Here is a 16099-nt window from a genome sequence, read left to right as displayed (position 1 = left end):
AAACTCTGCTGAAAAGCGGGAAGGAGGGGATGCCCGCACTGCCGTCATTGTTCAACGTTGCACTCAGTTTTTGTTGCTGTTATAATGGCCACCGCTTGCAATTTGCATAAATGTTTTTAATTAAATGCATTTAAAGCATATTTTTCCAAGCACACCGGGCAAATTTGTTAATGAAATCGAATCATGGGGAAATGGGAAGTGCCTTTAAGTAAAGGTTATTATGCTTAATATGGGAACTTGGCAGGGAAAGTAGCAATATCGTAACAATTGGCTTGCGTGGGGTAAGCCGATAAGAAATTAAAAATTAGATTTTTAATGCGATAATTTGCTTTAGAGCCTGATGAGAAAAATGATTTAAATGGAAACATACTTGAGCGAGAAACCTCAATTAAATAAAGTATTAGCTTACTATAAAATAGGGCAGATCAATTAATAATATGACAAAATTAAGCCTTATTCCGTAATTAAAGTTATTGTTCGTGATTTTTTTTTCACAAGGGTTCAAATATATGGCATGGACCTTACATTCACAATAAATTTTATTTAATGTTTACCGTAAGACAACAATATCAAGGCCTGGGCAGTAAATTATCAAATTTACTCACCAAACTATTTCACATTATATAAGTCCGGCAAATTCCTTAATCAACTGCCAACCCACTTATCACTCCCTTGTCACTCGAAACTAACCGCATCTGAACTAACCATAAAATCAAGACAAAGACGGAGGCGATTAACTTGTTTCACGAACTTTCAAAATGCAACACCAAAAGAAATGAAAAGAAAACTTAAAACCAAAAGATCCCACAACAAACTTGCCAAAAACTCGATTCAAGCTTGCTTGTTTCCTTCCTGTGCGCCACCGCCACCAAAAAAAGGCAACCGCAAATCTGTTTTTTTCCTACCTCAAATGTGCAAAAAAAAATTTAAAAAACCGTACAAAACAATTTATGTCAACTTTCTTTTTATCAAACAAAAAGAAGGAATCAACGTGTTGCAAAACGGTGGGGGGAAAATTCCAAACAATTTTCAAAGCCACCGCAAAAATCTTGCACCACAGACTCCCACACAAAGTCAGGCAGTCAGGTGGGTTTTGCTTTAGCTTTTTTTTTGCGGCTCCGAACAGATGATTTAGCGACGAGTTTTTCTCTCCACTAGTTGCAGAGGTTGCAAGAAAGTTGCCGAATCATGAAGCAACTCCTTCGCCCCCCGCCATTCCTGAAAAAAGAAGCCCCTCGTCCGCAAACGGGTACATATTTTGGGGGAGAGTAATCGAAAAGTATTCGATGGAGCTCTTCCCCGGTGGACAGGTGACCAATAACCACGACACACTGGTCGGTTCAGTTCTGAAACTTGTTTCAATTTACTGTATTTTTACCGCTACCGTTCTCGTTCATGAACATGAAGTTGTATACCCTTTTTAAGGAGAATAGGTTTCATTCCCCAAATTGGTTTGACTTTAAAATGTTTAAAAAATAATAATAGTCTGTTGTCTGGTATATTATCTTGCTGTTTTAAATAGTTTAAATAGAATCGAATCGAAAGTTTGAAATATCCGAAAACAACAAAGATTACTATAGAACAATCAATAAAGGAATTTATCAAATACTCCAAATGCTTAAGGCAAGCTTGCTAAATGTTCTTAATACCAATCTTGTAGAGTTAAACGAAATCAATTTAATGCATTTTCTTGGTCATTTTCCCTCAGGGCATTCTTTTTTCTACACCCGGAAGCCTAAGGCTTTCCACTTATGTTGGTTTTGTTTATTTCGGGCTTCTGCGCCCATCCTTACTTATCTGTTTTTTTACATTTTTTTTTCGTGGCTATAACTGTTGTTTTGGCCGGTGCCCGGTAATTACCAATGTCGGGAGCAGGAACGAGAAATGGACCGGGATGGCAAACGAGTCAAGTCAGTTCCCCGCGTCACCGAACATCACAAATTTGAAATCAGTTTCATTATATAAATTGTTACCTTTAGACGATGTGGCAGACAGTTTGGGCCGGAGGTTTCGAGCCCTCATTGAGCCAGTTTTTGCTTCAAGCTGTGAAATATATTTTTCTTTTCTCTTTTTCTTTCGCATTCCTCTTTCAACTGAAAATTGCACACAATTTGTGCTGCATAATGTCAAAGTTGGTTTGGCTTTTGGTGCGAAACGAATTTGATTGGGCATCCGTTGGATAGAAGTGGCTCAGAGTAACGCACTTGACTTCAATTAGACAGCGAGCACTTACCAATTGCCCGGTTTTTCCCCTCACCCGACATCCCCGGTCCTTCATGTACTGGTCAAACAGCTTCCTCCTCGAAAATGGCAAACTGTGTCAGTCAGCAGCGACTTTGACTGGCATTCGTCTGGCGTCCCATCGCAGTTCCTCGGTTCCTGATTTTTCCACTCCCATCTCAACTTTCCTCAGCTCAGCCCCATTTGTTCATTTTGTTTGCTCATCCACTAAGGAAAAAGGTATCGTAGAATGTTAGAAGAGCTCCCAGTATACGTGAATCAACTGCATCTTGCAATATCGTACCAATGTATTTCAAGCAGAATAATATATGCCAAAATGGTAGTTGTTGTAAGGACCAGAGTAAATATAGGTAAATAAAGGTATTAAATGAATGATTAAGTAAAATATCTACCTAAAAATAACTTTCGATCAAAGCGACGTTTAACAAAAATAGTTATATTGCTTGGTTGGCCTAATCCGAAGAAATATTGTTTACTTGAGGGAAAATCTAGAGTTCCAGAATTATTCTGCGTGCATGTCTATGGTCAGCGGCTGTCAGTCAGCCGCCAGTGTCCATCCAGCAGGCGAGTCCCCACCCAGATTCCGCTCCTTTGTTTGCTCCCCTCGCCACGGGGCTCCCTAACTGTTTGTGCTATCCCGGGTGTTGACTGACAGGTGCCGCCGGAGAATTTTGGCGCTACAAAGTGCATAAATAAAAATTTTTCCAACTCTGTTGACAGTGGAACATGGCAGAGAAAGAAAAACGCCGAAAGAAATATCATGAAACCGAGGACCAAGACCCATTAGTTAGATGAGTGAGCAAAGGAAGAATAATGGTAGGAGGGCACTTTAAAATGTTGATTAAAGTGTCTTCCCTGGATTTTTAAAGTTTCCTTACCTAAAATTTCCGTTAAAATTTGACTTTAGACCGACAAGTATAAAATGTGTATACGATTTTAGTAAATAAAAGCTTATTATGCGTTATATTTTTATATAAATAAATATTTTAATTTAAAAATCGTCTTACTATACGTTGCAAGAAAATCATTGCACGTAATATACATGCTATGTAATTTTACGTGCTCGGTACTTCTACATGAATTTTACATTTTCAAGTTTGTAATTATAGATCTACATGTAGAAGTCGTGTTTATCCATATTATTATCTACGATCATGTTGTTTGGTTTGAATCCATGATTACTTCAACATTTTCAACAACGAATTTTATGAAAAGCTTTAGTTGAGATAAAAACCGAGATCACTAAGCAATATTAACAACCCACAATTTGTGTTAAATTTTAAGTATTTTTACAAATAATATTATACGTATAAAAATTTTTAGTTATTGACTAAACATAAAATTAAAGATATTTAATACATTTTCTTCTTTTTTTGCTACAGGCTCTAACTTAACACTGCTATAATGGCCTCCACACCAAAAGAGAATGGTACGACAGCGAAGACGGCAACCATTAATGATGACTACATAACGGTGGTGGAAGTGGACGATCCGACGTCGAACTCGAAGGATCGCCTTAAGAAGCTAGTCAAGCGTCAAAGCTCCGTGGCGGAGGACTCATCGTTCATCACAGTGCTGACAATTAATGAGATGGAGTTGCTCCAACAGCAACAACAGGAGAAGGAAGTTGGTAGTGGCTCAAGCCTCACAATGGAGGAGCAAATAGAGAATGTCACAGTGTTCAGATTACCGGGAGAACGGCTCGGTTTTGGCCTGAAGTTTCAAGGAGGCACCAGAAGCACAGAACTCGTCCAAAAACTGTACATACAATCCTGTGCTGCCGACAGTCCTGCCTCCAAGGTGGCCACCAGCTGGGGTAATCTACGCGAGGGTGATGAGATCGTCAGTATCGATGGTCGGGATGTCCGGGAGTTGACTCGAATCGATTGCGTTCGCGGCCTCAAAGACAATGTGGCCATTCAGCTAGTGGTGCGAAATGGTCACGGACAGAAGCCTCCCAGCGAAGAGGATCCACAGCAGCAGGAACAACTTTCGATCACACTGAATGCCCAACCACCGCCTCCGCCACCAGTGCCGCCAAGAAAGTTGGTAAGACGACAAAACTCCAAAGAGAACCAGGCTCAGTTGCTCATTGAGAAGCCATTGACACCACCACCAGATGCGGAGTACTACCTGAATCTTTTAACCGAATCCATCAAGGCGGGCTCAGAGTCGGATGATACCGCCAGCACAATTTCCACTGTTATCGACAAGTTTTCCGTGGGCTCCAATTACTCCTCGGACAGCAGTCTCAATGGTCACGAGTTGGCCAAGGTTTTGCAACCTTTTACGCTTCTCGAGCAGGAGTTTCTGCCCTTGGAGCAGCCGCTGGGACATCCCAAGTTGCTTATTCCTGGAAACAACTATGAAAATGTGGAGTTTAAAACGGAGAAGGTCAATGTATACGAAAATGTGGAGCTCAGGAGTCCGGAAACGACGCCGACACCGAAACCCAGAGTCCAATTGGCCACCGTGGAGCCAAAGAAACGATCGATCATACCCATGCCACGAAAAATTCCTACTCCAACCAAGCTGCCCATTGAGGTGACCCCACCACGGGTTCCCATATTGGAGGAGCCCAAAACGCCCACCAATAACAAAGCTGAGTCTCCCAAAACACCAACAAACGAACTCAAGGAGTCTCCCATCAGTGCTACAAAAATACCTAAGGCCAAGTTCTCGAGGGCCAAAACTGAAGGAGAGATCAAGTTGCATTTGCCAACCCCAAAACAGCAATCACCACAAAGTAAATCTCGTATACCCATAGTCAGTACCCCTACACCACAAAAAACTGTGGCCAAACCAGTATCACCCACATTGAATGGTACACCACTCAGTTCAAATATACCACGGCTGTTGCAGAAGCAGAAATCCGAAACGGATCTGAAATTGAACTTGTATAGGAGTAAATCTAAGGAGTCGAGTCCCAGACCTCCTTTGCAAAGAGCGAACTCGGCAGAGGCTCCAGAAAGGACCTTTATCCCTGTACTTCTTAGTGGGAACTCCAAGAGCTCAAACTCCTTGGAGAGCGTCAGTTCGATAGGAAGTAGTAGCAGTGGAAATAGTGGAAGATCGCCAAAAGGACCAAAGCCCAAGCCACCAGAGCGAGTTCAATCGCTTCAGAAAACCCAAATACCCAAATTGCAGGCACTTCCAACTACTCCACCTCAACAGATACCCAAATTGAGTATGCAGACGTTCAAGCAGAGCCCACCCACACCCCGATCAACTCCAGTGGGAACTCCATCTCCAACAAGTAATCGAGAGATACGATTCAAGATTCAGACGTACGAGAGGAAAACCCAGGACGAAGATAAACTACCCAGCTTATTTGACCTAGTGCACAGTCAGGAGAACGATAAGGATAAAGATAGGGATAGTGATTCGCTCAAGACCCACAATAGTATCACTGCTCTTTTGGCAGCCGCCGCTGCCGAGGCCGCTGATCTCTCTCGGGAGTCGCCACCTCCGTTGGTCGTTGGCAAATGCATGAAGATCGTCGATGACACCAATACCACCACCTGCTATTCCAGTTCCAGCAGCGGGGAGGAGGACGAGGATGATCTGGATGCCTCCAACCGGGAGTACATATGCGAGGATGGCGAGAAGTTGGGACCTCCGGAGCTGATAAATGGCCCCGGTCCCTCGGAGGCCTACTTCAACATGTTCTGGCACTCGAACATGCTGCCCACAATCGGCGAGGTTGAGGAGGAGTTCTCCTCCCTGGAACCCCAATCCCTAACAAACGGGTGAGTAATTGGTTTTGAAAGTGTCAGTTGGGGGATTAGATTAGGCTCAGGAGTGTCTATAAGCCATTTTTCTAACCTCTTCAGCTGTGCAGATTTCTATAGTAGAAGCAAATTCTAACAGGTCGATGGTAGAAATATTGAAATTTAATTCATTTAGATAAAGTAAATTTGTAATAAAACAATTAATCAATTAACAATTATTAATCAGCTGCATTAATAATAATAAATATTTATTAAAGTAAATGCCTAATAAAAAGTAGTTCATTACAGTCAGGTTAGAAAGGAAATATGTCTAGTCGTTCTAATCAGGAATTTTTATTATATGGCTTAGATATTTGCAAATACCATTAGGCAGTAAACCAAAAATATACATAGTGCTTACGCATTGCCTAGTTTCTTTATTAGAATAAACGTAATTTCTTTAAATTAATATGAATGAATATGAATAGTTTACGTATGTAAACCTTGACTTTTTCCAATGCATTGTTTCGTGCAGTGGCCAAGTCCATTGATTAGGTCTAGCTGCAAGTTCATGTATAAGTGCTAGGGGAATTTTTCTACAGTTTGACCAATACCGATTTTTACAAATAATATACTACAAAGCGTGTAGCGAATACAGCTAGCAGAGGTAAACCGGGCAAAGAGGTAACCCCCCACAAAAATGAAATAGAAAAGGAAGCAAATAAAAAACAAAGTCTGATAAGACAAAATGCCGGTGTGTTTACTAACACACTGATAATGGGGGCTTCAATCAGCCGATAAGGTGGAATGGCAATAGGAAAAAAGCTATCAGTGTGGTTTTGGTAACGTTGGGCGAAGGTTCGGAACTGATCGAACCTGTCTCTATTGACGTTTTGCTTAGCAGGTGTGATGGCAACAAGTCAATTAGCATATCTATTCCACCGATAAGAAGCGTAATTGTCATTACTGAGGTTCTTTTACCATGTATTTTTTTTTATCCAGAAACCTTGTCAAATCAGAGGAGTCGAAGAAGTTACCCAAAATGGAAGTAAATGCCGGTGGACTGGCCCAGCTGACTGATGATAAGATTGCTGATCATGACGCAAGTGCAACCAGTGCGGATAGTCGCAATGAAGTCACAACGAACCAAACCCAGGAAATCAGCTCAAGCAGTTCGAGTTCTGTGAGAAGTCAAAAGACCACCACAACCACTCGAGTGACCACCACCAAAACTAGTTCCAGTTCCAGTTCCTCCAGTTGCTCATCCACTGTTATCCCAGATATTGCCTTCAAGCTGCAACCCTATGAGGAAAGGGACGATATACTCTCGGAACCCATTACCACCATCCACGAAGAACGACGTGTGCTAAGTGAGCAGAAGACTCTCAGCGAATCGAGGACCCGGGATGCATTAACCGGCGAAGAGCAGCTGGTAACTAGTGCCAATTCGAAGTCGAGCAGTGCCCGCTTCAAGAAGATCAGCAGCAACGACAACCTACTCGACCTTGGCGACGAGCAGGACATGCAGGAGCAGCCGTTGACCGCCACGATCACCCAGGAGTCGAGTCTGAGGGAGCGGTTGGAGTGTCCTCAGGATAACCAGAGTATCGAGAGGGGTACTCTGACCCTATCCGAGCGGGGAAAGCAGCTGAGCGAGAAAGAAGGCATCACCACCTACACGGAATGTGAGACGAGTGAAAAGGAGTCCTACCTAGAGGGCCAACAAGTCCTCAACGCGGAAGGCGGTTTCGTTAGCCAGGATGAGAATAGTGACCTTCCAACTTACGAACGAGAGGTCAGCGAGACTCTAACGATCGTCAACGATGGCGAAAAGCAGGTCACCAAGAAATTGGAACAGAACAAGGAAATTGCTGGCAAAAAGGGTGCCAAGCTCCTTAAAAAGACCGATGAGGAGCGACGTCTTGAGCAGGAGGCCCAAAAGCTGATCGAGAGCTATCAGAAAGTCAAGAAAGAAGCGGAGAAGCTGTACAAGCTGGAATTGGCCGACGATGATCAGGGCTTTGATCTGAGTGCCTTCGAGCAGGTGGAGGAAGAGGATAAGCCAGAAGTTTCTGAGGAAATCCAAGAAGTGCAGGATTCTAATCCAGTAAAGGTTGATATTCAAATTGTAGAAGAGGTTAAAACGCCTAATCAAGTCATGGAGGAAGTCAAAGTGGAAGATGTGAAAAAGGAAATTAAAGAGACGGTACAAGTCTCTCAACAGGAAATTAAGAAAGAGGTCAAGGTCTCACACCAAGAAACAAAAGAAACCTTGAAGAGTGAAGAAAAAGATGAGAGTAATGAACTCAAGGAAGTTAAAGAGGAGGTCACAGTAACACATCAGGATCTTAGGGAACAGATCCAGGAGATCGAGGCTGTCAATGTGGTGCACAAAGAAGTAAAAGTTATTAAGGAAAGTGCTAAAGTCACTACGACCACGAGTCACAAGCAAGAAACTAAGGAAGTAGTGATCTCTAAAGAAGGAGTTCGCAAAAAGGATAGCGCACTTCCTGCCGTGTCAACCACAAAAGTAGAGATCATCTCACCTCCCCTGGAAGACGACTTGGGTTATGTCCTCCACAAGCACATTATTATTCCCCAGGAAAAGGTCAAGACGGCTCCTACGCCACTGCCAAAACCGAAACCGAAACCTCCAGTGCCCACGAACAAACCCAAAATGCCGGTCATTTTGACCAAGCCGAAGTCAGCACCACCACCGGTGCCCAGTAAGAGGAGTGAGCTATCGGGATCCGGTGGCAAGCCCACACCCACCCAAAGACGCGGCAGCCTGGAGACCGCCCAACCTCCGAAACCGCTAGAACGTATAATTGTCGGTGTGGAGCAGCGGGATGAGCCAGAAAAGCCCCAGCCAATTATCAACTTGGCCAGCGTGGATCTGCCAAATGTGTCGCCCAACAGCAAGCAAGCGACCGTGGAAACGACTCCCGTAGTCGAAATGCCACCGGATGAGCTCCAATTCGAGAGCCACCAACTGCCGGATGACGGTGAAAAGGAAAAGGACTTGCACCAGGAGTCAAATGACCTGCTCAGCGGGTCGTCATCGTCGTCGGTAACCACGCCCATAACAACGCCAATTTTGGTATCTGCCACCTCGTCGATGGACTCGGTGCAAAGTGTCATCGAGGTCGTCAATGGATTGCCCATCATCAGCAATCAGCAGACTGACGACGACGACATTGATGAAGTTGCAGCGTATGACGATGGGATGCATTTGGAGGCCGAAGGTGCGAAGGATGTTCGTCCCGTCCAGGAGGTGACAACGTTGACGCTCGACAGGGAACACGAATCAGGTGAGTAACGACCAGACGGGTTTCGATTTTTTACGTGAATAATTCCACATTGCTTGTTATTTCCTTATATACCTATTACACTTTAAATGAAAATTACAAATCAATGAGTCGGGCTTATAAAATCACTTTGAAATCCCTAAAATAAGTGTCTAAAATTTCGGTACAAAAGATCAATGAAAAAATTCCTTAATAATTATTAGGAATTATTATATTAAATGCATTAATTATCTTAACATTTTTTTTTAAACTATGCTTGAATAATACCCCATTTTATTTATTTTTCTTAAAGTTCTGATTTTTAAATCAGTGAAAATATCGCATTTTGCACTTTTCCACAAAAATTTTCCAAACCGCTTATGGCTTGCAATTTTGGTTAAAATTCGAAGAGATATTTTTTGGATTTACTGCTTTTTGTCCTTGGGCCTTCATGGTTGTTTACTTAGTTGATTTTTTGACAGTCTCCCAAAGAGTTACAACCAAAACCCGTCGACGCACGCAATTATCAGCCACCAAATGAGTTTTGCAGCCATCGCACTGGTGGTCAGCCTGAAAACTCTGGACCCTTGGTAACTTGTCACATTGACCACAATTTTAGTTTCCTCTAGCCCCCGGCCACTCCCCTTTTGGTCCGCTAAAACGCCCTTTTCGGGCCATTGCGTATGCAAAACGGCCACTAATGGACTTTATGGACGAGTTTTGTTTGGTCGGTTTCGGTTTTTATTTTCTGCGCGGGGGCGTTTAATGGCGCCCTTCCAAGTGTGGTGATAATGTTGGTTTTTTGGGCCGTGTTTTTATTGAGGAGATTATGCCATGTAAATTAAGTTTATCTTTCAATTTGTTACTTGATGGCGTTTAATTAGATTAAAGTTAACAGTAATGGAGAACGTAGGAAGTGAAGGGGCTTTTTTATATTTCTAATTGGATTGCCATCTGGGGCATAATACAAGTTTGCGTGGTTATGTTAAAAATACAAAAATAGTAGTTAACTTTATCTTACTTTTTTTTACGGCTTTCATTTGTCTTTATCAAAACTGTTCGACTTTAAAAACAGATTTATTATATATTTATGTTGGGGATTTTAAAACAATAATAAACAGTAAACGATCAAAACCATAGGCAAACAATTTTTATTTCATTGATCAACAAAAGTAGGCTTCTGGAAATTCCACAAACCTAAAAAACCGAAATAAATTTCTGAAAGTTAATAAAACGAATATTTTATTACACCTATGGTCGTTTTGGCCTGGCATAATTGTTTGGCTTAAATATTTCATGTGGATTGGATTTGTATCCCTTACGTTTATAAAGGAAAATTTGCATTTAATTTATGGGAAAAATCCAAGAGCATAAAGGCACACAAAAACTGGCCATCCAGTTGCAGCCTGTGAAAAATATTGGGGAAATGTTTTAATTAAACAAAAAACAGGCAAATATTGGCACCATTGTCATTCCCCTCCAATCCCCGCTCTCACTTCATAGTTTCCTGAGTTTCAAGCACGCGCCAAAATATTTACATACCAAAATGCGTTTGCTGAGTGGCAATGGGTGGCTGGAATTGGGGATTGTGGGTTCAGATCTCAATATTCGGGGTGTGAAATAATAATGAAATTTTACCTGGACAACCCGCATCACATTTGCATATGCCAGGAACAGTGGATACCGAGACATTTTTATGAAACTTATAAAATATTAAAGTTTACGTTAGTATATTTCTGAAAAAAATTTTATTAAAATTAAAATACATAGTTGATCGAACTCAAATTCCCAATAATTGTTTAATATTAAAGTGTTGTTTACAACACTAGAATAGATATATTAAAAATCAAAATCTTTTGTTGATATATATTTATGGCGTTTCCTAATTTCTAAATGCATTTTATAGGCCCCATGGTAACCCAATCAGGTTTTTGTTTTTGAAATATCCCAATATGATTCTCTCCACCTCAGCGTCAATGCTTTTAGTGTTGTTTTTACTTGCCGCCTGATAAAACTTAACAAAAAAGCTTTTTTTTGTGTCCATTTTCGGTGTTTCGGAATTCTCTTTGGACATGAAAAAAATATTATTTTTCCGTCGTTGGCTGCTGCTATTATTTTATGTGGCTGCGCAAATTTGCAATTAAATCTGCACGAAAATATGCAAGATTTTTTGATTCCACTATTACTATTATTTGTACCTTGAATGATTTTTCTGGAATTTCATGGACGTCATGAAAGGGAATTGTGTTTGCTTTTTGCGCCACTATGAGTTTCATAATTATTATTGCTGGCAGCGAAACATTTGCTGTGACCGTGGATCGTTAATTCTCGGGCAATTGCATTGATAAGACCCTATGAACATTCCATGCGGCTCGGAACTTATCTGTTAGCGGTTTGCCCGCGTTTATGATGACCATATGGCTAAAGCTCTCATCGAGATTGTAAATATTGCTGTGCACGAAATGCGAATCATTCTGGTAGAAAAAGGGTGGTCTATCTATCAATATCTCTGTATATGCCCAATATCTCACACTGGTTTTCGCCACTTGGGAATTGAATTGAATTTGAGTCAGCGCCTGGGTCTAAACTTGAGTCTGACTGACATGCAGCTCAGCACCATATCTTCGACCAAATTGCTTTTGGGCCCTCAACCACTTGGCCAATTGACAGCTTTTGGCTTATGAACATTCATGGAATTGGCTTACGGCAGCTGTGCTGGTGACACTGTCTTACGTGTGTGCATATACTATATTTGGAAGTTCTCAATAGGAGATTTCGGTTTCTCATTCACTTTGCATTTTACGCTTACTTATTGAATTTATGGCAATTAGAGAAAAAATGAATATTTTTGGCCCTTATACATGGCATAAATATTAAATTAAGGCTAAGCTCTATAAAAATTTTTCCCTTGACAATATATTATTATTATTTCTTACATTTTAAAGTATGAGCTTAGTGTGTAGAACTGTTATGCAAAAGTCTAGTTGTCTTTTGTTTTCCAGCACTTTGTTGATGGCTGTCTAGTCTGTTCATTTGGATACAAGTATTTTCGACATTTACAGGTCGAACACCCAGGAAGTGGAAAACCTTTTCCCCTCCCGAACCACCTAACAAATTTGACCCATGCAATTCTCGACTTTTGGCTGTGTATGTCACGAATGTTGCGCAAAATTTATCGCTTTTGTGAATATAAAACAAGAGAGAATACTTTAGTCCAGTTTTCCGACTTTCTGATACCCACTATTCAGCTAGTGAAAGTACGAGCCAGAAATTTAAGCATTTTACAGCTAAAAATGAGGAAAAAATTATATAATAAAAAAATAAATTTTAAATTTTTCAAAAGTGAATGCGTGACAGTATAGACTTGTTTGTAGGAGTGACAAAACAATAGAAATTTACAAGACATTCTGTCTCTGGAAGATGCAAACTTAATCTTTCTTCCTTTTACTTGTTACAAACTTTTCAACGAACCAGGTATACCCTTTTACTCTTGAACTAACGGGTATAATTAATTTGAAATTAATTTTCAATTTCGATTTTCACTGCAGCTCGGTTGAATTGGTTGTTCCTTTTGTTGGCTCTGTGCAGTTTTCCTGATGTAATTACACGCTGTCCTATTTGTTGCTGTTGTTGTCATTGGCGCCTCGGGGTCCTTTGATTAGATTTTGTAGCTAATTTTATTGTGGTGCGGTTTTGTGGCTTATTTAATTGTTTTGTTGCCAATGCAAAAGTGTTCGGATGCAGCTGTGGAAACCCAAATCCAAATCGAAATCGAATCCAATGTAAACTTCTGTTTAGTCTGCCGTATTGTGTTCATTCATTCATTCGATTTGTTTTCCCGCCTGCTGGGAATTTATATTTTCGCTTTGCTAGTATATATAGATGCTTCGATTTTCCGTTGGGTCTTCTCTGTTTGTTTTCCTTTGCATTGCCTTAAAAGTGCAACTCAATGTTGACCAAGTACTTGTGTGATTTTTCGTTTTCCATTCGCCGCTCCTATAGAAATATTTATATACATATATATGCATGCATGCGACTTTGGGTATTCGAAGCTCTGCGATGATAAATGGAAAAGTGAAATGTCAAGGATGAAAACTGGGTTCACATTTCCAGAGTAAGGGAAATTGCAGTAAGAGGAATTGCAGTCCAGGACTCACTCAATCAACCCATTCATTCGGTCAATCATGCTCGGGGCTTTGTGACTCTCAGCTGCTTATCAATATTTTGCCTTATTTGTGGGGCAGCCACTTTTATGGTAACCCCACCAGTGATTTTCTATGAACTGTCAAATTAAACGCCATTTAACAGCAATCACATCGCATCCATTCGATATTTAGTAGCACTTTGTGGTTATAGCTTTTTAGCGTTTTGTGGTTTTGACAAACATTTTCAAATGGCAATTGTTAGGCGTTTTTGGATAAAAACCACAGATTTTTCTATTTAAATTTAATGAAGGGTATTGAATAATATATTTTGGAGTGTTGCAGTTGTTTTCATAAAGCTGAAATTAAATATAGATGTGATTTATTTAAAATGTCCCCCTTCATTTATTTGGTTTGTTTTGATAGTGGCAATACAGATTCTATCACTCTCATAACGACTTTGTCTTTGCTACCGTTAGTGCAACTCCCGATCCCAGTTTCCCCTTTTGGGGTTAACCCCATTCGCAGGAGCCTAATCAGCTGTCAGGTGGTGTTCAGTTCAGGTGAGAAAGGAGGTGCCGGGAGAAAGAAGGTGTCAACTGCGCCTGCTGCACTTTCAAATCCAATTAAGAGTGTGAACTTGCCGGAGTCTTGGAAATTAACAGTCAGATAGCCGGGGCACAAACAAAGTGACATTGTCACATTAAATGCGAAATGTGCAACAGTAGCTACTGGAGATAAGGGGCGAAAGAAGTCGTTGGAGGTGTAGTCCAAAAAAAAAAAATAGCAAAAACAAAACAGAACTCGCAGGAGCCAAGCCCAGCTGCACTTTTGTGTCAGAAAGCTCAATACAGCTAAGTGCATATAGAGAACCCAACGAGCCCCAACCCACCACAAGCCTCATTACAGCTCCTTTCTGGCACACTCAAAAAACGAATGGGCCGAATTAAAAGCAAAAAAGTAAGCCTATTGTTTTGAGAAGACTAAACTATGACTTAGTGATGCGAAAGAACTTATAAAAGTTAAATATATTTAAGCCATGCTATATAAGAATCGCTTAATATGGCATTTTTAATACTGAATAAATACTTAATACATAATAAGTTGGATTCGTCAGTCATCGATAGATTATTCTTTTACTTAGCTCAAGCTCAATTTTTAACATAGAAATTCTTGCTACCCAACAATTTCTCCAACTGCATCTCGAAAGCATGACAGTTTTCTGTGCAGCCTGCGCTGCCTGCAATTATCACATTTCCAAATGGTCACGGACCACGAAATCTCGAGTTCAGATATGAGGCGACCCCGAACCCTCCAGTTGGTCTACGACTTCATAAGGCGCAGGGAAGACCAAAGGCTGGGGCCCTCTCCACTCGGGTTCTGCACTCCGGGCCACCAGAGGTTCTCCTATCCACTCCCAAACCCAATGTGTGTGTCATAATTCTCGCCAGCTTGACATTTATGATGTGGTCGCGGTCATGTGATTTTTCCAACCGAACCGATTTCGCAGACCGATAAAACAATGGCAATGAAGTCATGATGTCTCCGCAAACAGGAGAATTGGTCATGGTGCGAAAAGCAAGTAATTACCTTTGCTCTTACTTGAATCTTTAGGTTCAACGATTATTTGAAGAGTACCTAGTTTTTAACTTTAGTATGAGCCATGAAAAATTAAAAACATTTAGAGATTCAATACAATTTCCATTTGAATAAGAGTCTTTCGACCTTTCTTGTTGCTTCATCTCCATTTAAAATACAGTTGAATGATATTTCAACATATTATGAATACCCTATTGTGGTAGAGCACTAAAGTTAAAGCTCAGTGTCCAATAAAAATAAATATAGCTTAAGGACTTTAAAACCATTTGGCCGTAACCCAGCCGTAAAAGTAGAGACAATAAACGCTTTTAAAGTCCTATGCAAAAGTATCTTAGAACCGGAGTGATTTACGGTCAGCAGTCGCAGGTCCAAAACCTATTCAATTACACAGTGGAAAGCCAAAGGATTTTTAGGGCCATCGCCTCATCATTCTAATTATACGATCAGTCCGAACTTTAAAGCACTCTTTCCGAGACGAAAATATTTCTATTGAAAGCAAACCCCTTTTGCGTTCGGCTAATAAAGCTAGCAAACTATAATCATAAAACACGAAACTCAATTACCGCATTTGGTGCTCAAGGCCACAAATAACCGATGTTACGATGCGTCAACATTTTCTCCACTCGAAGACCAAGTTCCAGGATGGACCCTGCTCCAAGAAGTATTTTCGTGGGCCAAACGGAGGGCAGTGGAAGGTCCAGTTGTCTGCGAGCCAGTGATTCGTTGTTTTATTACCCCGAAAATGAGGCCTTCTTCTTTTCACCCATTCTCCGCTTGCATAATTATGCGCAGCAATGTCTGTCAGCAAAAATCTTCCCCATGGCAGCTTGTAAAATACGAAAAAAATATATTTAAAAAAGACACACAAGGATAATCATAAGTAAACATGAAAACACCATAAGTAAACATTATGGAAACATCATAAAAGACTTAACTAATATTGGTTCATTCAGTAGTATTTTACAAACGCTTTCATAACCTCTTTAGTCAAAATAATGCAAATTTTGCGTCTGAATAGCCGGAAAAGCAATAATAAGGTATCCAAGGTTCTGCAGATAGAACACGGTGTCAAATTTTCTTTCTATATTTTTTTGCAAGAGCACGGCTTTATGCCATTTGC

General features: G+C 40.8%; 1 protein-coding gene across 1 annotated transcript in view; it reads left to right on the top strand.

The window, feature by feature from the left end:
• The window catches only part of LOC117139547, a 121035-nt gene that overhangs the window by 12127 nt on the left and 92809 nt on the right, over positions 1-16099 (top strand). Inside the window, exons 2-3 of the mRNA XM_033301935.1 lie at positions 3624-5990; positions 6954-9262. Coding sequence (XP_033157826.1) covers positions 3646-5990; positions 6954-9262 — 4654 coding nt within the window. The 5' untranslated portion in view covers positions 3624-3645. The remainder of the gene's footprint in view (positions 1-3623; positions 5991-6953; positions 9263-16099) is intronic.

This window comes from Drosophila mauritiana, chromosome 3L, assembly GCF_004382145.1.
Source record: "Drosophila mauritiana strain mau12 chromosome 3L, ASM438214v1, whole genome shotgun sequence".
NCBI lineage: Eukaryota > Metazoa > Arthropoda > Insecta > Diptera > Drosophilidae > Drosophila > Drosophila mauritiana.
Note: the sequence above shows the minus strand (reverse complement) of the source record. Positions and strands in the feature narration are given on the sequence as shown.